Source organism: Agelaius phoeniceus, chromosome 21 (assembly GCF_051311805.1).
Source record: "Agelaius phoeniceus isolate bAgePho1 chromosome 21, bAgePho1.hap1, whole genome shotgun sequence".
NCBI lineage: Eukaryota > Metazoa > Chordata > Aves > Passeriformes > Icteridae > Agelaius > Agelaius phoeniceus.
Genome location: NC_135285.1, coordinates 8,120,539 through 8,144,702, shown reverse-complemented (window position 1 = coordinate 8,144,702; position 24,164 = coordinate 8,120,539). Strand labels below are relative to the sequence as shown.

Here is a 24,164-nt window from a genome sequence, read left to right as displayed (position 1 = left end):
ACTCAGGTGATTTTGATCTCCTGATTCCTGGCTCAGCCCCATGCATGCCAGTGCCATCCCTGGGGCTGAGCTGTGGGCACAGGGAGCAGGGAGGGGGCACAGGAGGGGTTGTGCAGGTGACACTGCTGCCCAGAGAGGAGCACAAGGCTGGGTTTTGAGCCATTAAATCAATGTTTTCTTCTGTTAACATGCTGGTGGGAGCTGGCAGAATGCTTGGAGCTGGTGAGTTCATTGCAGATGGGTGAAGCAGCTGACCCTCTTCCTAAGGGAGCTTGCAGACAACTTGCTGCAGGACCTGAAAGCCTTGGAGACTTGTGAGGGAAGGAGAAAAAGCAGCTGTGAGGTGGTGATTGTGGATCTGAAGCTCCCTTCAGTCCATGGGGACTTTGGGGACATCAGAGCTGCGGGAAACTGCTGCTGAGGGGGGGGGGGGGTTTGCCTTGGAGAAGTCCCTAAAATCAGATTTTTGGGGATGAAGAGCTTGGAGCAAGCTGATGTAAACAGGCAGAGTCCTTTCCTCCATCAGGAAAGTCAAGAATAACACATTTTACAGCAAGGGAGCTTCAGTGCAGGAGGAGGAGAAGGTGAACTCACTGGGGAGACAGCGTTGCCCCACCAAGAAGGGAACATGGACCTCCAGAGTCCCCACTGAATATGAGACCTTCCTCCACCAAATCTGTCCATGACAGACAACTCCTGCTGCCCTCCACATCCTTGGAGACATTCTGGCAAGATGATGCATTGCTCCTTGGCTTTGCAGGGGCCTTTTTTAAGGGAATAGTTTGTAAATCTCTTCCTCTGGAAGCCAGAGGATTGAATTTATGCTCCTGAAGCCTTTTTGAAGCTCTCCCAGTGCTGGCAAGGTAGATATTATTGTTCCTGTGCAGAAGTTGTCAGGGGGAAAAGGTGGAAGAATAATCTTTAGTGGCTGTGGCTCTGCTGGGGCTGTGGCTCCATAAATCTCTTTATTCACTTCCCTGCAGGGTGTGAATGTCCCATGTTTATGGAGCAACTGGGTCAGTGGTTCCCAGGTCATCTCCATCGAGAGATGAGGCCCCCAGATAATGGATGAGGTGCAGTTTGTGATGGAAGATGTGTCTTAGCAGCAGCAGCACAGTTAACAGCCAGAAAGGGGGAGAAAACCCAAACCTGTAAGGCAGGATTAATGAGGGAAAGGGGGGAATCCATGACAAAACTGCTTTTTTTTGTCAGTGTTCAAATTTATAGCCCAAGGTGTCCATGCAGAGCTCCACTGTGTTTCCAAAGGCTGTGACAACATTCTTTTCCCAATTACCCAGGCTCTTGATCTCTAGGTCCCCATGGCTCTTTCAAGAAGATGTGATTCCAAAATGAACCATCATAGAATCACTGAAAGGTTTGGGTTGGAAGGGACCTTAAAATTCATCCCATTTCACCCCCTGCCATGGGCAGGGACACCTTCCACCATCCCAGGCTGCTCCAAGCCCCATCCAGCCTGGCCTTGGATAATTCCAGGGTCAGCCACAAACTCTCTGGGCAACTTCTGACAGTCCCTCACCACCCTCACAAGGAAGAATTTCATCCCACTATCTCATCTACCCCTCCAAAACCAGGCTCCTCTGCTCTGGCCACCCAGCCCCTTCTGTTCATCATGAGCTGCATCACCTCCCTGGGCTCTGGAAACTTCCAAATGTTCAGACATTGAAAATCTAAATGTCAAAAAGCCACGCAATAAAAGAGTGTTTATCCTTTGCTAAGCAGTGAAAAGGGGGAATGGCTGTTTGCCTCGGCCTTTTGCTGTACACACATTTCTATATCTTTTATAGCAGCTTATAACTGCCAGCATTTCCAGTTAAACCTGTGATTTTCCTCCCTCCAGGCTGCTGATTTATGGCAAGTACTGCAGCCACATGGAATATGCCCAGAACACCCTGAACCACCTCCTTGCCAACCGGGAGGACGTGAGGCAGAAGGTGGAGGTGAGCAGGGGGCTGAGGGCTGTCCCCAGCCCCTGTCACAGCTTTGGGAAGGAGCTGCTGGAGCTGAGCATGGTGCCTGGGGAATGTCTGATTGACCAGGAGAGAAGAAGGCTGTCAGAGTGTGTTTGTGCTGCCACAGAGGCAGCAAAGCTGGGGATTGTGCTGTCCTGACCCCTTCGTTTTTCCCTTATCTCCTCACCAGACCCTCACTCTCTCCTTCCTCCCCAGGTTTATCCAAGTTAAAACAAACCAGGGATTTTATTTGAGTGAGACTGGCTGGGACAAGTTCTTAGAGTTGTGCAAAGAACAACTGAGCATCCCCAAAGCAGGAGCCACATGGTTTTCCAAAGCCACCAGCAGCACTGAGGACCCTCAGAGGCAAACCCAAATCCCCAGGCAAACACCAGAATTCCTGCCCTGGCCCCCTTAGTGCAAACAGGGGCTGACCAGACATGAAGGGAATCAGAGGAGCCCCAGAAGGGCTGCACTGTTTGAGCTGCTCTTTTTACCCAGCTCTGATTCCTGCTTTGCTCTTGATGCTAATCAGAATTTGCCAGGCTGTCTGTCCACGTTACCTCACCTTCTGCAAATGTGCTTTGATTCCCTGTGTGAACCCAATCCAGGGGTAAAACTGCAGTTAGGAATTGTGTAAACTGTGCTCTCTGTGTCTCACACCAAGGCTGGAGCATCCAGTTGCTCCCTGCTTTTGCTGTGTCTCCCTCCCTCGTGGCAGCTCTGTCTCTGTCAGGTCACAGGGAGGGGCTGAAAATGGGTCCGGGCAAAGGCAATGGTGGCAAAACTTCCTGCAACCACAATTAGCTCATCTTAATGAGTTAATGCTCATCAGTGACTCCAGAGGCACAGGCTGCATGCTCAGTGCCAGCCCCTCACAGATCAGCTTGGCCCAGTGAGGAGGTGGCTGAGGCAGATGGGTTTCATTTGACATTTCCCCAGGTCTGGGAGCATTCATGCAGTGCCCTAATGAGCAGCATCTCATTAGGCTGGAGTGGCTCATTTGCATGGCAGTGGCTGGAATTGAGGGTGCAGCCCCTGGGATTAATCCCTTGATGTCCTCTGTGGTGGGAGCCCAGCCCTGGCTGGGTGGCTGCAAGGACCACAGGTCTGTGGGCATCAGAACTGAGTTTACAGGAGCCAAACAAACATTCTCAAGACTTCAGAGACTTATTTTAGTCCCTGAAAACATTATTTTAGGTGGGAAGCTGTTGTTTTCTCACTGCTGATTTATTGATCTCCTTCCTAGGAATGCACACTAAAGGTCCAGGATGGGAAATTCAAATTGCAAGATCTGCTGGTGGTTCCAATGCAAAGAGTTTTGAAGTATCACCTCCTGTTAAAAGTAAGTTTTTCAGCATTTCTCAGTCTGTAACATCTGTAGCATCTTTCACCTCTGTCAATGGAGGGTGAATCATTGCCAAATGCAGAGCAAGGGTTGGGATCTTTATACCCCTTCAAATAAAATAATTACTAGAGCTACTTAACAGGACATAATATTTGTGCTGTCTCCTAAAGTACAGTGGCCCAGGGTAATTCTGCACTTGCTAGCCACGAGAGGCACTTAATGAATATAAAATAAGCTTGCATATAATCTGATTATGTGTGAAATTCCTCCAGTCAGCTCCATGTAACAGATCTCTCAAGCACCAGCCCTTGGTGTGTTCCCTGTCCTGCAGCCACAGCTGCCTGCTTGGGCATCCCTGGCACCTCCCTGGCATTCCTGCTGTCACCCAGGCATCCCTGGCACCTCCCTGGCATCCCTCCAGTCACCCTTGGAATGCCTGCAGCCACCCAGGCATCCCTGTCACCACCCTGACAACACTCAGGCAAACCTTGTCTGGTGCAAGCAGGGTCTGGGCACCTTTCCTAGCACATCCAAACTCTTTATTAATTTATATTTACTTTTATTATTTAATTGTTATTAATTTATATTTATCTTTTACTATTTAATTTTTCTTATTTTTATTATTATTTATTATTTATTTCATTTTTATTATTTTCATATCTTTATATATTATTGTCATATATTTAATATATTTTTATTTTTATATTATTTATATTATTTTTATATTATATTTTATATATTATTATATATTTTTATATATTTTAATACTATTTTTATTTTATTATTTTTATTATTTTTATTATTTATTATTTATTTTTATTTATTTTTATTATTTTATTTTTATTTCAGGAGCTGCTCAGCCATTCCTCAGACAGGCCAGAGAAGCAGCAGCTGAAGGAGGCTCTGGAGGCAATGCAGGTACAGGAGGGTGAGAGTGGGGAAGGGGCTGTGCTGGCTTTGGGCTGCAGCAGAGCTCAGCATCCCTCTGCTCTGTGGAACAAAAATTTGGATGGAAAATCCATCCAGGAACAGCTCAAGGGAAGGCAAGGTCTGCTCCTTCTGGCCACTCCTGTGTGCACAGGTTGTCACTTGGTGTGGTGGCCTCACAGCAGATCCCTTGTCACCCCTGGGGCAGAGGGGGGAGCTGGGGTTTGTTGACAAGTCAGGACTTTTCCCTGGTTGCTGTTGTGTGTGCAGAGGCTGTGCCAGATCTGGCTTTTGTTTCTGCTGGGAGGGGTTTGGAGGAGCTCCAGAGGAACCAGCAAGTCAGGGAGTGTGGCAGCCATGGGAGCCTTCCCTGGGTGCTGTTAGCCAGGTGCTGGGTGGGAATCCTTTAATCCACCTTTTTTAATTTTATTTTATTTTATTTTATTTTATTTTATTTTATTTTATTTTATTTTGTTAAACACCTGTTGTGTTTTCAACATTTGATGACTTTTGGCCTCAGCACTTTGCTTTGCTACAAGTTGTTGGTTTTTTTTCAGCTTTTAGCTGGAGCCCCCAAAATCTTAGAAAAACCATCAGCAACAAAAAAAATCAGATTGTAGAATGATCCAAAGGTTTTCTGGCTGGGTTATGTCTCCCCACACACACATTCACAGCAGACCCACTGTCAGAGGAGCTGCCTGCAGGATGCTCTGGGGAGCACCTCAGGGTTCATCCCTGTGCTCGTGGTCACTTTGTTTTCCACCTCTAGGCTGCAGCTTTTGTAACAGGGCTGCATTTCCCGGCCCTTACATAAGCTGGGTGACCTTTCCAGCCATTCTGCTGCCAGCCCAGGGATGCAGAGCTGCTCTGGGGCTCTCTGTGGAGCTGAGGTGCTTTCAAGGACGTGGCATTCCCAGCCTGCTGCTGTGGCCTCAGATGAACGCTGGGCCTGCTGACAGCAGCTCAGCCCCACTCCTGGCCTCATCACCCAGCACCACTGCTGAAAAAGAAATGTGTGTTTGCTCTGGCTCTGCTGCACGCTCAGCATTTGCTGCAGGAGGATGGTGATAACCATCAGGGAGGTTTCTCTCTCCTCCTCCCCATCACCAGGAGAGTGTGGGAGCAGTTCCGACCGCGCGGGGCTCGGGGGGTTTGGGAGCCATTCAGTTTGGTTTTAATTGATCTGTAAACCAAGGCTTAACTTCCAAATGATGTCTTTCATCACAAGTCCAGCCTTTCTGTCTGCTGTGCTGGCAGGCAGCAGACATTGCTGCTGTCTGGGGTGGATGCAGTGACATTCCCAAAGGGATTCGGCTCCCTTTTATTTTGCTGGAAGAGTTGGTTCTGCAAGGCGAGGGCAGGATTTGCACCAAAAAAAATCATTTATAGTGGGGTTTTTTGGTGCAGGTACCAGCCTCTGCCTTGGGAATGCCAGACTGAGCTCCCAGTGGTGGGGGAGAGGCAGCTCCCAGTGAAATTCCAGAGCCAACATTTGCAGGTTGTTGTTTCAAGTCCTGGTTGATGCTGGGGTTGTGTTTCCCTGGGATTGTGTTTCCCTGCTTCAGAATCCTTTTGGTTGTGTCATTTCTCATCACCATCCCTGCCAGCCCTTGGCCTGGTGATGTTACAAGTATTGTCACGTAGATCTGTGATTATGGGATGTGATTAACCCTCCTTGTGTTGGGGAGCTGAGCCAGGTCTGACCCGGGGGGGATGTCTTAAAAAATCCCCTGCTCAGATTTAATCCAAGTTGACAAGAGCTGTTGTTGAGGTCAAGGAGGGAGCAGATAAGAGGCAAACAGGCACAGCAAATCCACTCTGAAAGGTGCAAGAAGTTGTTCCAGTGGAAGGGATGGTTCCTTCTCTTTGATGGATGAAAATTTGGGGTTTGGGGCCGCTGTGCTGCCATGGATTCGTGCATTGCCATGGATTCGTGCATTGCCATGGATTCATGCATTGCCATCTTCTGGGAAATGGAAAACATTGCAGCACCTGCCTGGCTCTGTCACCTGCTCAGACTCCTGAGGGATTCAGGGAGCCAGGCTCATGTTTGTTCTCCTGGGTAAAGTAAAAATCACTATTCGCCCTTTTTTTCTTTTAAGGACTTGGCCATGTACATCAATGAAGTCAAGAGGGACAAAGAGACTTTGAAGAAAATAAGTGAATTTCAGAGCTCTATAGAAAACCTGGTAAAGTTGGAAAACCTCTTGAACCCAGTTTAATTTTATTATTATTAATTAATTAATTGATTATTGTTAATTAATTGATTATTATTATTATGTATTTGGGTTTTTTGGGCAATTACTACTTATTCTGATGTGCTGAAAGATCCCCATGTGTTCAGACTCTCTCATGATTTGCTGATGGCCCAGAGGTGGATGCTCCATCACAAAACTGCTTTGCCTGGGATGGAGAGTGGTTTCTCTTGCTGGTGTTACACTGAAAATGTTTCTTCAGCTTTTTCTCACATTATCAGTGTAGGGAGGACACAGAAGCTCCTCAAGATGCCTATCTGGCTTTATTTAAAAAGAGGTTTTCTTTTGGTTTTAAGAGGACAGAGGTTAACTGAAAGGGGAGGGGAAGGGCTCATGTAAAGAGGCACCGAATCCCCAAAAATTTCAATTAGGTATTTTAATGAGAACTCATCCTCCAAACTGCAGAGGTGTCAAACACTCAGCCCTGTTGCTGTGCCTCAGCAGACCTGGAGTGGTGCTGGGTTTGGGGGCTTTAAGCCTTGCCTTCATTTGGAAACGATGAACTTTTAATTGATGGCTGTTTAACAGAGACAAAATCCTTAATTATTGTGGAAACCCCTGAAAAATAGCTTATTGCAGGTGGGGAAGGGTTTGCAAAAAACGCTTTGGCTGCTGAGCCTTGCCCTGGGTGCCAGTGCTGGAGCTCTGGGGGTTCCTGGGGTCCTGTCCCCGTGCTCATGGCCAGGCTCCCCTTGGAGCATCCTCGCTCCCCTGGCCGGGGGTGCTGCTGCTCCCAGGGGCTTTGGCAGGGCTGGGGGGTGAATCCAGCCAGCCCTGGGTTCCCACCTGCCCAGGGCAGCGTTCCAGGCCCTGAGCCCTGCTTTGCTCCTGCAGCAAGTGAAGCTGGAGGAGTTTGGGAGGCCCAAGATCGACGGCGAGCTCAAGGTGCGCTCCATAGTGAACCACACCAAGCAGGACAGGTGAGTGAGTGGCCCCTGTCCCCAGTGTCCCCAAATTCAATGTGTCCTCATCTAATGATTCCCCCTGAGCTCATTTCTTTAATTACTGCCTGGAATTTCACTGCCATAAGCCAGCATCCATGTGAAATCACAGCAGGACACAAACACTGAACACTGAGCTGGGGAGCTCCTCAGAACTTTACAAATCTTTCCCCCTGGATTTTTTAATGATGTGTTTGACTGGCTTGCTTGTTTATTTGCTTGCTTTGGGCAGGTATTTATTTTTATTTGATAAAGTGGTGATCGTCTGCAAGAGGAAAGGATACAATTATGAGCTGAAGGAAATTATTGAGCTGCTCTTCCACAAGATGACTGATGACCCCATGAATAACAAGGACATTAAGAAGGTAGGTGGACTAAGGATTAGCTCTGGAGACCATTTTGGAGCTGTTTCAGGGTAGTATGTTCCCATTAGCCTTTTAAAATAGGAAAAAAAGCTGGAAAATAAATGCTCAACTTTCAAGGCAGCCTTAAATAGCATTGGGAAATGTTTATTAATGTGGGGCTGGGCTGGATCCTTGACCTGTGTCCTGGCAGAACAGCCCTGAGGAGGCTGGGGTGGTTGGAGTTAGGAGGGAGGAAGCTGCTCTCTGCTTTCTGGCCCAGTGTCAGAGAGCAAACATCAGATGGGCAGGAGAGGAGGGCAGGGAGGAGGGAGGGAAGGTCCAGGATGTTCTTTCTCCCACAAGCTGCAGGGTGGAGGAGCCTGGAAAGGCAGCTTTGCACACCAGGCTGCCAGAATTGGCACTCAAAGCGCTGAAGGAACATCATTTCCCTGTGCTTTGATGCTCACTCTGCAGCCATGGAGGAAAAACCTCCCAGCTCTTGCTTTAGATGAGCCCCTTTAGCTGAATCCACTCCCATGCCATGGGGAGAGCAGATGGGGTAAGGGACACTGGGGGTGAGAACAGCCAAGAGCTGCTGAGGGAATGCTGCTGGCTTTGTGTTTTAACGAAATCTCTCTCCACTTTGCTCTCCTATGCTTCCTAGTCCCATGGAAAAATGGTAAGCAGAGCACCCCTGTGGCAGTGGTGTGTTTGCGTGCAGCGTGCTGACGAGACAGGCTGAGCATATGTGCACTGGGCAGCTCACATGCTCCTCCTGGGCTGTCCCTTGCTGTCAGCCCCAGACAGAATGGCTGGGGAGGATCCAGTGGAGCAGAAGAATCTGTGTTCTCTCATCTGCCACCATGAAATCCTGCCTGCTCCAAGTGCACAGCGCCCAGGCGCTGCAGGCATCATTAGCTGGGATGTGTTAGAGAAACAGGGAGCTCTGCATCCTCCTCCTGCTGTCCCTGGCCATGGCTCAGCTCAGGGGGCAGGGACAGGCACTCAGAGGGGTCCCTGAGCTATGTGAGTGGAGGTGTGGTGTGTTCTGCTGCGAGATCAGCTCTTTTTCCCCTTGCAGTGGTCCTATGGCTTCTACCTGATCCACCTGCAGGGCAAACAGGGCTTCCAGTTCTTCTGCAAGACTGAGGAGATGAAGAGGAAGTGGATGGAGCAGTTTGAAATGGCCATGTGAGCATGAGTGGCTGCTCTAGCCCTGGGTGCAGCTGCCAGGCATGGGGGGAAAGTGGTTTGTGCCATCAGGGCACTGCAGAGCAGCTCTGGCTGGGGAAGCTCATGGGGGCTGGATGGAGCTTGGAACTGTTCTCTGAGCATCCCCACCGAGGCATCTCTGACACTGAGAGGGGATATTGGCAAGGAATCCTTCCCAATTCCTTCTTTCCCTCCCCCAAAGAGTGGGCAGGCCCTGGCACAGGTGCCCAGAGGAGCTGTGGGTGCCCCTGGATCCCTGGCAGTGCCCAAGGCCAGGCTGGATGGGGTTGGAGCACCCTGGGATAGTGGGAGGTGTGGAATGGGATGGGATGATTTTAAATGTCCAACCCTGAGCTTTCTGTGGTTCTCTGGAAGGGCAGCTCACCCTGGTCCTGGCCATGGGGAAGCACCAGGGTGCAGCAGGAACAGGGTGGGGAGGGAGGGAGGTGCTGCAGGACCTGGTCCTGAGCACAGCAGGGCTTGGGCTGATGCTTAACTCAGGCCAAACCCATGACTCCTGTCACAGGGGAAGGCAAAATCCTCCCTCCACAACCAAGCCCTGATCTCCTCCCACACTGATTTGGTGTCTGTGTGGTGTCCAGGCTGTCACTGAAATGCCACAGCCCCCTGGGGACAGGCTGATAACCCCCAGCTCCTTTCCCTCAGGTCCAACATCAAGCCAGAGAAAGCCAATGCAAACCACCACAACTTCCAGATGTACACATTTGAAAAGACAACCAACTGCAAAGCCTGCAGGATGTTCCTGAGGTGAGCAGCAGCCTTCCTGCTGTTCTGCAGTAAAACACAGAAAGAAAAATCTCAAAGCTGAGGCTGGATTAGGATTTTCTGACTTTTTTTTTTTTTTTTTTTTTGTGGCACAGAGGAACCTTCTACCAGGGCTATCTTTGCCCCAAATGTGGAGCAGGTGCTCACAAGGAGTGCTTGGAGATTATTCCTCCCTGCAAGATGGGTGAGTAATTTGATGAGCAGCTCATTGCTGCCCATGGATGATCTGAGAAATTCGCTTTATCAAACAATGATGTTTGTTAATGCATAAAAAAATACAAGTATCCTCCCACCCCACCTGCCAGGGCTGTAATTCACGTTGGTTGATGGTTTAAACTGCAAACAAAGCAGCCAAAATTCTCCAAAACAAAGAGTTCATCCCATGGATGGCAGGGAATCACAGCAGCTCTGTGGGTGGGCATTGAAGAGAGATTCTCAATTCTTCATCATTTTACAGTGAAAGCAGGAGGGTCTGCAGCAGGGAGAGCATTTCTGCTGAACAGAGAGCTCCTCTCTGGGCCCCAAATGCCCCAAAGTACAGCAGAAATTTGTGTCCTTGGTCTAAACCGGGCCAAGCTGGGGCTCCCCTGTGCCCACCTAGGGCAGACCCCTGGTGATGCTCCAGGGAGGGTCACAGGGGGGCTTTGGGAAGATTTTGGGTGAGGAGTGGAGGGAGGGAGGGAGGAACAAAAGTGCAGGACTTGGTGGCAGTGAGGGAATGGCCCTGTGTGGCTCAGTGCCCCCCAGAGCAGAGCAGTGACCCAAGTGTCCCCACCTCTGCTTTGGCCTTCCTGCTTCAGCTGCACACCCTGGGACACTCAGAGCATCAGGAGAACCAGAAAATGGGGTTTGATGCCTGCTAAATTAACCCCTTCCCCACCATTTCTCTTGCAGGTTCTTCAGCAGACCAGGTACGTGCTTTGGCCTCTGCCTCACCCCCTGTGTCCTGTCCAGCTCCTGGGAAGAGCCAGCCCTGGCCTCAGAGGGGTCTCACCCGTGGGACAGGGCTGGGAGCACTGGGACTGGACTGGGGACAACTGGGACAGGACTGGGAGCAGTGGGACAGGACTGGGGACAACTGGGACAGGATTGGGGACAACTGGGACAGGACTGGGAGCACTGGGACAGGACTGGGACCAGTGGGACAGGACTGGGGACAACTGGGACAGGATTGGGGACCACTGGGACAGGATTGGGGACCAGTGGGACAGGACTGGGGACAACTGGGACAGGACTGGGAGCAGTGGGACAGGACTGGGAGCAGTGGGACAGGACTGGGACAGGACTGGGAGCAGTGGGACAGGATTGGGGACAACTGGGACAGGACTGGGAGCACTGGGACAGGATTGGGGACAACTGGGACAGGACTGGGAGCACTGGGACAGGACTGGGGACAACTGGGACAGGACTGGGACCACTGGGACAGGACTGGGGACCAGTGGCCTCCTGTCCAGCCTAGAACTGGCCCAGTTTAAGCAGCCCCAGAGCCCTCAGGAGGTGCCAGCACCCAGCTGGGGTGAGCACCATGGGCTGGGGGATGCCAGGGAGTTTGGGGAGGGTTTTTCTCATGCCAGAGGCATCAGGTGGGTGCAGGTGGGGAGAGCTGAGGCTGATGTGTCCTCACTGAGTTTTTTTTCTCTTTCTTTGCAGGACTCACTGGGTGCAGGACCTGGTAAGGGCATTGCTGTGGGACAGAGGGCAGGGATGGGTTGTGGCTGTAGGAACCCCCAACACTGGGTGTTTGGGAGGGGGAGGCTCCTTCCACACCCAGCAAAGAGCTTTAGTGCCTGCAGAAGGGTCCTGTGCTCCCCCATGGCCAGCCATGGGGCACTGGGGACTCTCCTGTCCCTGCTGCCCCTGAATTTCTTTGGTGCCCTCGTGCCCCTGGCCAGCAAAGCTGCTGCCCATCACAGCCAGGAGAGCCTGGCACGACATCCTGGTGCCAAATCAACCCCCAGGGCAGAGCAGGCAGGTTCTGGCAGGGAGATTTGTTGCTGATGGGCAGCATCTTCCTGCTGGCATGTCCAGTGTGCTCAGGGCTCTGATGGGCCATCAGTCACAAAGGTTACTGCAAGAACTTTTTATCTTCCTGTGTTTAAAACTTGCCTGGACAGAGCTCTGGGCCTGCCCTGCCCCTGCTGTGGCTCAAAGGAGAAGAACAATTTGTTTTTGTGCTCTTTCTGATGGAAGGAAAGCCAAGCCTGGCAAAAAGAAACCTGAATCAAATTTGTGGTTAGAAAAAAAACAACAAATCCCAACAAAACAAGCACAGAGTGCTCTTGCTGGGAGGGGAGAGGCAGAGGTGGGGAGGCACTTTGAGGATAAACACTGTGGGTTTGGTGCACTGGGGGAAGTTTATTTAATGTGCAGTTGTTGGCGAGACAAGTGGACTTTGCCTGGGAGCTTCAGGGGCGTTCTGAGTCCCAGGTCCAGCTGATTTTCAGTGGTAGCTGAGTGTTCACTGCTCCCTTTTGCAATTGTGGGGTCTTGCTGCTGGCCAGGCACTGCCTGGCAAGAGCTCCTCTCCTTGATTGCCCTCTCCTCTCCTGGGTTTGAGCTCCTTGGTGAGGCTCAGATCCAGGTGCAGGGCTGGGAGCTGGAGCTGCAGCTTGGCTGGGTCCCTCCTCTGGGTTTATTTTTGCTCAGGGAACTCAATCATGCATGTAACTGCAGGAGCCAAGAACATTCACTGTGGACACCATTCCTCTCTGCTTTCATGTTTCCTGCCCCTAAATCCTGCCTGCTGTGCCCTGTCAGGGGATGGGGAGAGCAGCCTTCAGCAGGGGGGGTTCTCTTTGGGGTTTTTTCAGCTGGGACAAGGTTGTGAAACTGTTTTGCTTCTCTGCCAGGTCCTAAAATGGTGGCTGTTCAGAATTACCATGGAAACCCAGCCCCTCCTGGGAAGCCAGTGCTGACCTTTCAGATTGGGGACGTGATGGAGCTGCTGAGGGGGGACCCTGACTCACCGTGGTGGGAGGTGAGGGTGATTCCTCCTGGGAAGCTCCTAAACCAGTGACTTCTGCATTATCCCTTTGGTTTTGGGGCTTTCCTGGTGCAGGGGTGTGCTGGGGGTTGGGAGGCAGTTTGGGGCCTGTCCCCACCCCTGCCCAGTGCCACCAGTGCTCGCCCCAGTCTGATGCCCAGCCTGGCTTTGCAGGGGAGGCTGCTGCAGACCAAGAAGTCGGGTTATTTCCCCAGCTCCTCAGTGAAACCCTGCCCTGTGGATGCCAGGGTAAGTGCCAGACAGGGGACGGAGCTGGTGCTGCCAGCTGGGTGGGATTGTCCCTGTCACCCTTCTCAGCCCTTCCATGGACCTTCAGCAAGGCCTCTGTCTCACAGGGGAGGTGGATCCCTCCTGCCATGGTGCCAGGGCAGGGTGATCCCAGCCCTGTTCCCAAGGCTGGGGTTGGCACCATTAGATCCAGCTCTGTTCCTTCTCTGACCCAGAGGCAGAGTGCTGCAGATCAGGCCCAGTGCAGGAAAACTGCATTTAGTTTGTTTTAATTGCTTTTAGCTGCTTGCTGTAATGTTGTCAGCTGCTTCCCAATTAAAAACCACTCAGGTAAATGAACAAACACAGCTGGGAGCGGGGAGGGAAATGCTCAGCTACAACACTGCCCTCCTCTGCCCAAGCCCAGAATCCAGGGAATGGCTTGGCAGAGGGAAGCCTCCCGTGGAGAGGAGCATCCCCCACGTGCTGCACAGCCTGAGGAGCTGCTGGCTCTGGACTAATGAGCAATTGTCCATTTGCAGCCCCCCAACAGCCGGCCGGCCTCGCGGGAGATCGACTACACGGCCTACCCCTGGTGAGTGGGCACAGACACAGACCAGCCTGGCCTTCTGGGTGCTGATTGCTCAGCAATCCTCTCCAGGAAGGAATTCCTCATGCAGACCAGCAGAGCTCTGCATCCAGCTTTGTCCGTGGCCATGGAGCTGCCACGGTGGTGGCTGGGGGGTGTTGAAAGCCCTGGCAGCAGCTCTGGGGGTTTCTTCACTGGTGGAGAGGCTCAGAGGCAAAAAGGGAGATGCTGGGTTCTCTTCCCATTTTCTGTGCCCAGAAATTGATTGTGGAAGGGAGGTGGCGACGGCTGCCTTGGCAGGAGAGGCTGTGCTTGGCTTGCCTGCTGCTCCTTCTCTCCAGCTCCAGCCAGGTTTATGAATTCATGGATATAAATTAGCCCTGCTCTTCCAGCTCTTGCTGAGGCCTCATTAACCTGGAGGCTTATTCTCAATTAGTGGGGTTTTCCAGGTGTCAGGTACTTCAAAGGGAAGGGGCCACTCTGTGTGTGTGTTTCAGTGGCTCAGCAGCTTCTTGTATATCTCAGGGCACTTCCTTTCCTGCTCAGCATATTTCAGATGCTTCTCCACCTGCCTTCCATCCTTCATGCCTTTAAAAAAGATGTCTCTTTTTATCCAAAACGTGCCTGTTCAAAGGTACAAGTTCATTTTAATGAATTAAATGGACTAATTAACCTGTGGGCTCAGGTTTGCAGGGAACATGGAGAGGCACCAGACAGACAACCTGCTCAAGTCCCACGTCAGTGGCACCTACCTGATCCGGGAGCGGCCGGCTGAGGCCGAGCGCTTTGCCATCAGTATTAAGTGAGTAATTCCCCCTTTAGGAACTTAATAATTCAACATTTCTCACCCACAGAGGTCGAGCCAGGGCTGGAGCACGTGTCTGTGGGTTTTTTTGAGTGCCTTTGCTGTCGTTGGCAGGTTCAACGAGGAGGTGAAGCACATCAAGGTGGTGGAGAAGGACAACTGGATCCACATCACGGAGGCCAAGAAGTTTGAGAGCTTGCTGGTGGGTTTCTGTTCCCCCTTGTAGCACTGCCTCTGCTACAGGGGGGTGGCAGAGACAGCCAGGTGCCTCTCCTTCCTCCCCAGGAGCTGGTTGAGTACTACCAGAGCCACTCTCTGAAGGAGAGCTTCAAGCAGCTGGACACAACTCTGAAATACCCCTACAAATCCCGGGAGCGCTCTACCTCCAGGACCTTCACCCGCTCCCCAGGTAAACCCAGCTGGGCTCACATGGAAAACATTCCTGCCCCCTCCTGCCAGCTCTAGGAGCAGTGGATGAAGGAATTGGCAGCTTCTCTCTAGGGTTTGAGCTGCTCACTTTGCAGATTAGTCCTTCAGGGCTGGTGGCATTTTCAGGATGGGTCTCGCCGGAGGTGGTGGGGTCTGGCCAAGCTGGGGCTCTCTGAAGGGACAGTTTTTGCTGGGACAGGCTGGTTCCCCTCCTGTGGTTTTCCACCCTGTGGTTTGCCCACCCTCTGGTTGGGAGCAGGGATGTGATGTTCACTTGGTGGGATTTATCCTGTCTCTCCCACCCACGTGAGATGTTTGTGTTTTAATGGATCTGGTTCCAGTGTCACTTGTGGTGGTTTGAATCCCAGTGGGACTCCTTTAATGGAGGTGATGGGTGAAGGGGTAAGTCTGTATCTAAAAGAAAGGAAAAATCAAAATAAACAGGAGGAAAAAAGTACAATAATGCAAGATGTTGTTTTGTCCAAAAACCTGAGTGCAGAACTAACTGCTTTATGGGGAAAAATAACTTTTTATTTAGTTAAAAATAAAGATAGGTTTTAGAAGCTGGTTAAATATCCTTTTGCATTAAATACAACCCTAGGATGAATTTTGAGTCCCCAGTGGCTGTGGGGCTGTGGCCAGACCTTTTCTCAGCTGTCCCAGCTTGGAGCCCTTGCAAAGACCCTCTGCATGCTTTGCCCTGAATCCCTCCATCAGCTTTTAAAGCATTGTGCCTTATAATATTTTATTTTAATTTCCTTTTTAATGCGTGTTCTGCCTCTTTCTGTTTCTCTCTAACCTCTTTGCAGCCTCCTGCGCTTCCTACAACTTTTCTTTTCTCAGTCCTCAGGGCCTCAACTTTTCTTCTCAGAGCTCCTCCAGTCCCTTCTGGTCAGGTACCAGTGCCTCTCCCTGCTGGAGAGACCTGCCACCATCCCCAGCTTGAAAGCCATCACCAGTGGGACCTGTGGGGTCCCCCCTGTCCCTCCATCCCCACAGGCAGTTCAGGGGGTCCCCAGTGCTGCCCTGGGAAATCACTTAATTAGTTGAATTAACCCTGGCTTCGTTGGCAGCAAAATGCACTCCCCAAAATCGAGGCAGGGAGGAGATGGACTTGTTGCTGTTTGAGAAAAGGGGCTAAAATTAACCCAAAAAAAGGGGATGTAGCACTTTGGGATCTCAGATGTACTTCAAGCTCGACCTGCTTATCCCATGTGTCTCACCCTGAGCATCAGCATCTCACCCTGTGCCAGCCTGCCCCTCCTTGTCCTCCAGGAGAACATCCCAGGGTTTGAGCTCTGCTCTCTGGGGCTGCTCAGGAGCCCCTTGCTGAGGGGACAGGGACACACCTGTGCTCTCAGCTGTGTTTTGGGGCTCAGTGTCCCTGCAGAGAGTGCAGTGCCATCCTTTCCAGGCTGGTGTCATCCTCCCTCCTGATGGGATCAGAGCAAATTCCTGCCAGAGTTTCTTCCCATTGAAGTTTTTATCTTTCAGTCTCGACAGAGAAAATCAACCAGCAAAGCCACGTGTGCCTTCCTTGGTGCTGTGGCTGGGAAGAGCACTGAACTTTTCAAGCACAAATCTGGGATTTTGAGATTCTCTAACTGCATAGAAAGTATTGCAGGAGGTTTTCTGTGTAGCAAGGGGCTCTGAGCAAGCTCCTGATGACAGAGCTCAAAGCTGCCATGATTTCTGTCCATCCTCCAGCCTGGCTGCCTGGCCAGGATGGACAAACCCTCCAGTGGTTGCACATTGTGTGTCCAACACCATCATCATCCTCATCTCCTTCCATGCCAAGAGCTGAAAACCTGGGCAAAGCTTTCCCTCAAACTGTGTTCAACCTTGGTTTGCACACTTTTAGAGTTGAAATTAACCCTTGGAAATCCTGGGAGAAAGAGGGGAGTGAAGCACAGCATCCCCTCAGGGTGTTTATTCCTTTTTTTGTGAACTTCAGAGGATGTGCATTTTTCTCCTCCTCTGCCCATCCCATCCCTCCACTGTGGTTCTCCAGCCTTTTTTCCCTGTGCCCAGACCTTGGGGCAGGAATGCTGAGTGCTGCCCTTGCCTTCCCCCTCCTTGTGCTTCCCCTGAGCATCCCCTGCCTGAAGTGATGGAGATCCTTGGGTCTGTGCTCCTGGGATGGCTCCTGGGCTCATCTCCTCATCCCAAGGTGCTGCTCAGTCTCAGGGTTTGGCACCATTTGGTCTCTAATGGGACCAAGGGACAGGAGCAGGGAGGTTCCAGGTTAGGAGCTGGTTCTTCCTCATGGCAAAGCACACAGGATTCACTCAATACCTCTAGGAGAACCCATTCCCAGTAACTCTGGTTTTGAGGTAGCTTAAATCCAAGTTGATTCACAAAGTGGTTCCATCAGGTGCTGGGAGCTGGGTGGCAGCTCCACAAGGCAATCTCCCAGAGCTCACACTGAGAGCTGGACAGCATTTCCCCATCATGTCTTTGTTAATGGTTGTGTGTTCCTACAAAATCCTCCCTTTTACCACCTCCCAAAAGTGCCCTTCACCCCAATGACCCCCACCAAACCCCTGACCAGCAGAGAGGAGCTTCCCAAGCCCACAGAACCCTTCAAACCCATCAGGAACCCATCAGTTTAACCCTGACCACCCCACCCGTGCCGGGCTCGGCTGACGCCGCCCCTCCCTCCGAGCAGCTCCAGCTCTCGGTGCCATGGTGGGAAACCCAGGTTGAACCTCTGCAAGCTTTCCCCAGGCTTCAGCCAGCGTGGGGCTGCTGCTGAGGCCATGCTTTGTCCCCTGGCAGTGTTCACCCCCCGGGTCATAGGCACGGCCGTGGCACGGTACAACTTCGCGGCGCGGGACATGCGGGAGCTGTCGCTGCGCGAGGGGGACGTGGTGAAGATCTACAGCAGAATTGGAGGGGACCAGGGATGGTGGAAGGGGGAGACCAACGGAAGGGTGAGTGCCTCCAGGGGAATTCCTGCCCTGTTCCTGCTCTCCTCACAAGAGGGAAGGGTCTTGTGTTCGTGGGGTTCCCCAGACAAAGGGGGGAATGATGAATCTGACTCCATCAGTTCTCAGAGAAGGCTAATTTAGCCTTCTAAGATATTATTATTATAGCATCTTAAAATAAGATTTTATCTGATTTATATTTTTTATTATTATAGTATCTTATTTTAAGATTATAGTATCTTATTTTAAGATACTATATTATATAAAAGAATACCAAGCTAAACTATGCTAAAGAATACAGAAAGGATACTTACAGAAAGCTAAAAAGATAACAATGAAAACTCGTGACTCTTTCCAGAGTCTTGACACAGCTTGGCACTGATTGGCCAAAGAGTGAAAACAGTTCACACCAGAAACCAATGAAACAACCACCTGTTGGTGAACAATCTCCAAATATATTCCAAAGCAGCAAAACACAGGAGAGGCAAATGAGATAATATTGTTTTCATTTTTCTCTGAGGCTTCTCAGCTTCCCAGGAGAAGAATCCTGGGCAAGGGGATTTTTCCAGAAAATGTGACGGTGACAGAAGGGGGTGTGTCTCGTGTCCTCTCACTCTTTGCTGGATTCTGGGTGGGTTGTCCCCTCATGAGAGCCACCTCTGTGTGGCCATTTGGTGACAGTGGGCACACAGGTGGGTGGGAGCGTGTGGTGGGAGGGTCTGACCTTCCCTGAACCCATGGAGGATGTCTGCAGGCCCTGCAGGGGGAAGGCTCAGCAGCCTGCTGGCTTGGTCTGCTATCCCACAGATTCTGCAGCTCTGGAGACAGATTCTTCCTGCCTGGTGCCTCGCAGGCAGTGTGTCCAAGGTGATTAGTCCATCCCAAATTAGGGTGATTAGGGCTCACACCATCAGGAACTGGCACATCCAGGACTGGCAACAGCATTTAATGGCAGGGCAATCATCCCAGTGACAGGACAGGAGCTCCATTATAAAACCAGAGTTGGAAGGGCCCCACAAGAATCACGGTGTCCAACTATAGTTGATGTTTTTGCCCCAGAGGAAGGATGAGGAAGACTCCATCTTATCAGAAGGCTAATTAATTAGTTAATTATGCTATATTATTCTATATCATATTACATTACATCTAAACTGAATCTGCCAAGCACCCAACTGCCCAGAATCTCGTGACTGTCACCCAACAGTCCCCATGCACACACACCTGGCCCTGATGGGCCAAGGAAACAAAACACCTTCACACTGGGTGAACAGTCTCCATATTGCATTCTACTTTGGCACAGCAAATCAGATAAGAATTGTTTTTCCTTTCTCTGAGGTTCAGAGAATGTGAATCCCAGAAATATTCTTGGGAAGAACTGTGCCTGGCTTTTCTCTGTGAAGAGAAATGTGGGGCTACATCCAACTCTTGGCCCTGCACAGGACACCCCAGCAACCCCACCCTGAGTTCTCCAAATCCTTGAACTCCAGCAGGCTTTGTGCTGTTTCCCTGGAGCTTCCCAGCCCCCATCTCACCTGTCCTGTCCCCCCACAGGTGGGCTGGTTTCCCTCGACCTACGTGGAGGAGGAGGGCGTGCAGTGACCGCGGCCGTGGCCGCTGGAAGTCGTCGAGCGCCCGGAGCCAGCAGCTGCAGCCTGAGCACACTGTCCCCGTGCTGGACACCTCCCAGGACTGTCCCTGCAGCCCCTCAGGACCCCCCCTGTGTGCAGGCTGCCCCAGCCTGGCCCCCTGTTCCGTGTACAGAAGATTGCTGGGCTGTGGGATGGCGCCGCTGGAGAGCCGCGCTCTCCCCGATGGACAGAGCTCAGAGACTCTGGGTGCCCAGCAGGGCGTGGGCACTGCACCCCTCCTGTGGCAGGGGCTTCTAACAGCCACCCTGGGGATGCTGGAGGGAGGCTGAGGCTGGAGGTTTTGTGCCTGGGTGAGAATTTGGGGGGTTCCAGGGCAGGGAGCCCCAAGGACGCAATGCAGACCCTCTGCCACACGCTCAGGGGGGTGCCCAGGTCAGGATCTTGGCAGTGGCCCTGGCAGCCATGGGCAGCACCGTGCTGTGGCCAGGGTGGGGACACCTGGCCCGGGAGGAGGAGAGGGCTGTGAGCATTGGAAGTGACCTCCAGGTCAGCCAGGAGGGGAAAGAGCCATTTTGGCACCCCCAAGCCCATTTTCTTCACAGTCACCTCAGTCCCACCAGCCTTGCTGCAGGCAGGGGGTGCCCAGGGAGCAGACTGGTCCCACTGGTGAGCAGGAGGTCCCAGTGCATTGCAGGACTGGAGATGTGCTCCACACAAGGGTTTCAGAGGCCACCAAGGCACCAGGTACATGCAGAGGATGTGTCCGTGGGTCTGTCCTCCCCAAGCCAGGCTGATTTTCCTTGCAGCTGTGACAATTCCCACCTCATGAGCTCAGGGTGAACCCACCTGAACAAGGGCTATGGTATCCAGTCCTGAATCCTGTCCCTGAGCTGTGAAAGCATCTCCTCTTCCCAGCTGTGTGCACTTTTGGGGGCTGGCAGCGTTGCCCCCCACTCTTCCTCTTCCTCCCACAGGCTGTTCCTGCTGCTGCTGTCAAGTAAAGGTCCGTGTGTTGTGACATTCCCTCTGTGTCCTGAGCACCCTCTGTCCTTCCCAAAGTGCAAATACAAACAAAACACCTGTGTGGGAGCGTGGCAGGGAACAGATTCCCTGTATCTGAGCCCCAGGAGCTGCCTCTCTGAATACCTGGGATTTTGAGCTGGTGCTTCCATGCTCTGCTGTTGTTCCCCTGAGATTTGGGGTGGTTCCTGCTGTGGGATCCCTGCTGCAAGTTTGGGAGATGCCAGCGCTGGTGGGGTGAGCAGTGCTGCTGCCCTCAGCCCCAGAACCGTGTTTGGGCTAAGAAATGGAAGAGTTTGGATCTCTCAGTGATGCTAACTTGGGAATCACATGCTGCTGCTCAGTGACAAGCCCAGAGCCCCCCTGCTTTGCTCCCTGTTCCTGCTGGAGCTCTGGGAGTGCCCCAGCTCGTGGGGTGTGAGGTGGGAGCAGCAGGGTCTGGCCAGGGCAGAGGGGAGGTGACAGGGACACGGGGGGCTCAGGGCATTCCCAAGGTACTGTTTGGTGCTAACCCCTCCCAGCCAGCCCCTCCATGCTCAGTTTGAGGGCAGCAGCCAGCAGGGAGCTGAGAATTCCCTGCCCCTGTGCAGGGCAGAGGGTCCCATTGCCATTGCAGAGGCTGTGCTGGAGCTGAGGGGGCATTTTGGGTGGGTGGGACACACAAACTCCTGGCGGCTCCTGTTCTTCCTCACATCCTAAAGCCTTACAGCCCTTCCTTTTTAACGTGGCCAATTGTGTAAGGTGGCAAGGGCATCACCCTTGGGAGAGCACAGCCCCATCCCAGGGACCCCAAAGGGACCCCCACCCTCTGCCTGCCCTGCCAAACCCCCTCCCCCAGAGAGCTCTCCCTCTTGTGTTTACTGGTGTAAGAAACTTGTTAAAAAAAAAAGAGATTGTTCTGTTTGTAAGTAATTATTCAGCCATTTGCCACAAATATATCTGTGAATAAGAAAGGGAAATGTTGTTTTTTTATGATGGCGAGAAAATTGGATGTATTATTTTAGGTCGTCGCAAGAACGTTCGGAATTGCAATGGGATGAGTTGGAAAATAATATGTAAATTCCTTGGGTTTTTCCTTTGCACTGCACTAACTGGGGTAGGGTGGAGGGGGGTTTAAAGATAAAGCTGTTTGTTTAATGGAATAGTTTATAGCTGGGAATTTGGAAATCATTTGGAATAGCTTGTAATGCTGGAATAGAAACTTTAGCTGCTACTTAGAAACCCTTTTGCATGTGGTTTTTCCAGGCCTTTTTAAGTTACAATTCAGCAAAGTAAATTCCCCAACGGAAAAAAAACCAAAATAAAATGTAATTTTGCTGATAGGTTTTTTTTTCCAGGCATGGTTTTTAATGTACCAGGGGTGTCAGGGTCATGGTCACTAAACCCCCTTGGCTACACTGGGGCTCAGGGGAGATGGGAGTTCCCAGGGATGATGGATCCTTCCTGATTCCTGGCATGAACAGTAAGTGCTTTTACCCTCCAAAATTTGGAGTAGATCCCTCCTGTTCCTGTCAGGCTCCTTCTCATTCCTGGAGCAGCTGCCACTCCTGCAGTTGTCCCATCCAGGAGGTTTCCCTGTGACTCCTCTCCTTTTTCTGGGCTGAACCCCTGCAGGGTGAAGGAAAGAGGCTGATTTTCCATGGCTTTTAGTCACTCCTGGATATCATATTCCACAATCCCACCCGGCCCTGCAGGCAGCAGCATGTTCCAGAGCAATAAAAAAGCTGCACAGTTGCTCATAAAAACCTGAGGTGGTTGTTCAGGAGGCCTCACCTTGAGCAGGGATGTGATGTCCCTGTGAGCTGCCATGTCATTTCATTAACAACATGAATTTTTCCCACCCTTGGAGGCCCCAGTGCTTCACTTTTCCCAGGTTCAGCTGGAAGGGGATGTACAGGGAGCAGAGGGGTTTTACTCACAGAATCAGGACGTGAGCTGGGCACTGAATTTTGGATGCTGGTTTGGGGAGGTGCTGCCCAGCCAGGTGTTCAGCCTTGGTCCAGGTGCTGACCCTGCCTGGGATGAGCCCTTTCCTTGTGGCTGTTTGGTCTCAGGGCATCTCTCCAACATTCACCACAGATTAAACACCAGGTTTAGGTGCCTGCTGCCTCCCCTGCTGCTGCTGCTGAGCCCCAGCCTGGCCCTGGGAGGGTGGGATGGCACAAATGCAGCCCTGCAGTCTGCAGCCAAGAGCTGGGCAGTGCAAAAATCTGTTCCCATTCTGTCCTGCCTCTGGGGACATCCCTGCCAGCCCAGGGCTGGGGTCACTGAGCCCTTGGGGAGTGGCTGGAGCTGGCAGGTGGGTGCCCCCACAGTGGCTTTGCTCAGCTTTGTGCCAAAATCTGCTCCTGGGGGTTGTTCAGTGCAGGCTCTGACAGCTCAGGAATGAATGGGGCATTGATCCAGCGTGCCCAGCCAGGGCCAGGTGCAGTAACCAGAGCAGGAGCAGCGTTCCAGGGCCATTAACAGCAGAATAAATTCCAGCCAGCACAGCTGGTTCCATCCTGCACAGCCCCTGGCCTGTCCCAGATTGGGGGGACACACCAGCCACAGGGTTTTATTTATTATTCTGATTTTTTTTCCTGCACAGCCCCTTGCCTGTCCCAGGATTGGGGACACACACCAGCCACAGGGTTTTATTTATTATTCTGATTTTTTTCCTGCACAGCCCCTGACCTGTCCCAGGATTGGGGGGACACACCAGGCACGGGGTTTTATTTATTATTCTGATTTTTTTTCCTGCACAGCCCCTTGCCTGTCCCAGGATTGGGGACACACACCAGGCACAGGATTTTATTTATTATTCTGATTTTTTTCCTGCACAGCCCCTGGCCTGTCCCAGGATTGGGGGGGACACACACCAGGCACAGGGTTTTATTTATTATTCTGATTTTTTTTTCCCCCAGCAAGAGCAGCTGCTGACGAAATCCCCGCCATGAGCTCTGAGCAAACACAGCATGGGGGTGGCTGTGTTTGCTGGCTGCCCCTGTCACAGTGTGACAGCCACCTGCCCTGGCCCTGGCACTGCCCTGGCCACCAGCCAGAGCGTGGCCACCTCCCTCTGCCACCCTGGGGTGAGCTCACTCAGCCCAGCCCAGGGCACCCCAAAACCAGGGGCCAAACTGCTGTGCCCCCCAGCGTGGGGAAACTGAGGCAGGGGTGGCCAGGAGGAGGGCTGAGCCCGGCTCTGCCCTGCAGGACTCTCTGGGATTGGGGTGCTTTTGGTTCAGGGCCAGGTGCTGGTGGTGCCTCCCAAGCCCAAAGTGAGGCTATGGGGCAGAGCTGAGCCCTGTGATGAGGATGAGGATGAGGATGAGGATGAGGATTGGGGTGGCAGAGGCGATGCTGACAGCCTGCAGCACGCCTGGCTGCCTCAGCCCTGCATTAACCACGTTTGCTGTGACCTAGAAAACTCCAGCTGGCGCCTGAGCCACTGCGCTGCTTCACTTTAGAATTAACCTAAAAATTACAGGGGGAGGTTGAACTGTGTGGGCTCCCTGTACACTGCACTGATCACCCCAAAATTAACCCCCCTCATTCCTGCTCTGGAGTCCCACCAGGGCTCAGAGGGGCTGTGGGAGCTGCCACTGTCCCCACTGGCCATCCTGAGCTGGGTGAAGGGCTCAGGCTGCTGAAGTGGACTTGGGCTTGTATTGTTCTAGGTCTGCTCTAACCCAAAGGTCATATTTATAATTTGGACAGGCTGATGAAATGGTTCTGGCCTGCCAAACAGAAACACCCCACTGCAAACAGGAGTTTAGACTTGTTTGCAGCTCTGTGGTTGTTCTGAGCAATTTAGTCCGTGGAGAAG

At 52.0% G+C, this 24,164-nt stretch overlaps 1 protein-coding gene across 7 annotated transcripts in view; it reads left to right on the top strand.

The window, feature by feature from the left end:
• Window positions 1–21,675, top strand: part of VAV2 (vav guanine nucleotide exchange factor 2) — a 120,524-nt gene extending 98,849 nt beyond the window's left edge. For 2 of the 7 annotated variants that reach the window (XM_077189313.1, XM_077189311.1), the window contains 21 exons: window positions 1,859–1,958; window positions 3,220–3,315; window positions 4,168–4,236; window positions 6,348–6,434; window positions 7,335–7,420; window positions 7,674–7,806; window positions 8,450–8,464; window positions 8,867–8,976; window positions 9,664–9,765; window positions 9,879–9,967; window positions 10,678–10,694; window positions 11,434–11,455; window positions 12,633–12,760; window positions 12,941–13,015; window positions 13,537–13,589; window positions 14,269–14,385; window positions 14,503–14,590; window positions 14,674–14,797; window positions 15,627–15,713; window positions 17,596–17,750; window positions 19,296–21,675. In XM_077189313.1, coding sequence (XP_077045428.1) covers window positions 1,859–1,958; window positions 3,220–3,315; window positions 4,168–4,236; window positions 6,348–6,434; window positions 7,335–7,420; window positions 7,674–7,806; window positions 8,450–8,464; window positions 8,867–8,976; window positions 9,664–9,765; window positions 9,879–9,967; window positions 10,678–10,694; window positions 11,434–11,455; window positions 12,633–12,760; window positions 12,941–13,015; window positions 13,537–13,589; window positions 14,269–14,385; window positions 14,503–14,590; window positions 14,674–14,797; window positions 15,627–15,713; window positions 17,596–17,750; window positions 19,296–19,343 — 1,801 coding nt within the window. In that variant the 3' untranslated portion in view covers window positions 19,344–21,675. Of the gene's footprint in view, window positions 1–1,858; window positions 1,959–3,219; window positions 3,316–4,167; window positions 4,237–6,347; window positions 6,435–7,334; window positions 7,421–7,673; window positions 7,807–8,449; window positions 8,465–8,866; window positions 8,977–9,663; window positions 9,766–9,878; window positions 9,968–10,677; window positions 10,695–11,433; window positions 11,456–12,632; window positions 12,761–12,940; window positions 13,016–13,536; window positions 13,590–14,268; window positions 14,386–14,502; window positions 14,591–14,673; window positions 14,798–15,626; window positions 15,714–17,595; window positions 17,751–19,295 lie in introns of those variants that run through there. The other 5 variants (XM_054646552.2, XM_077189312.1, XM_077189314.1 and 2 more) reach the window with 4 other exon arrangements.
• The last annotated feature ends 2,489 nt before the right edge of the window (window positions 21,676–24,164 follow it).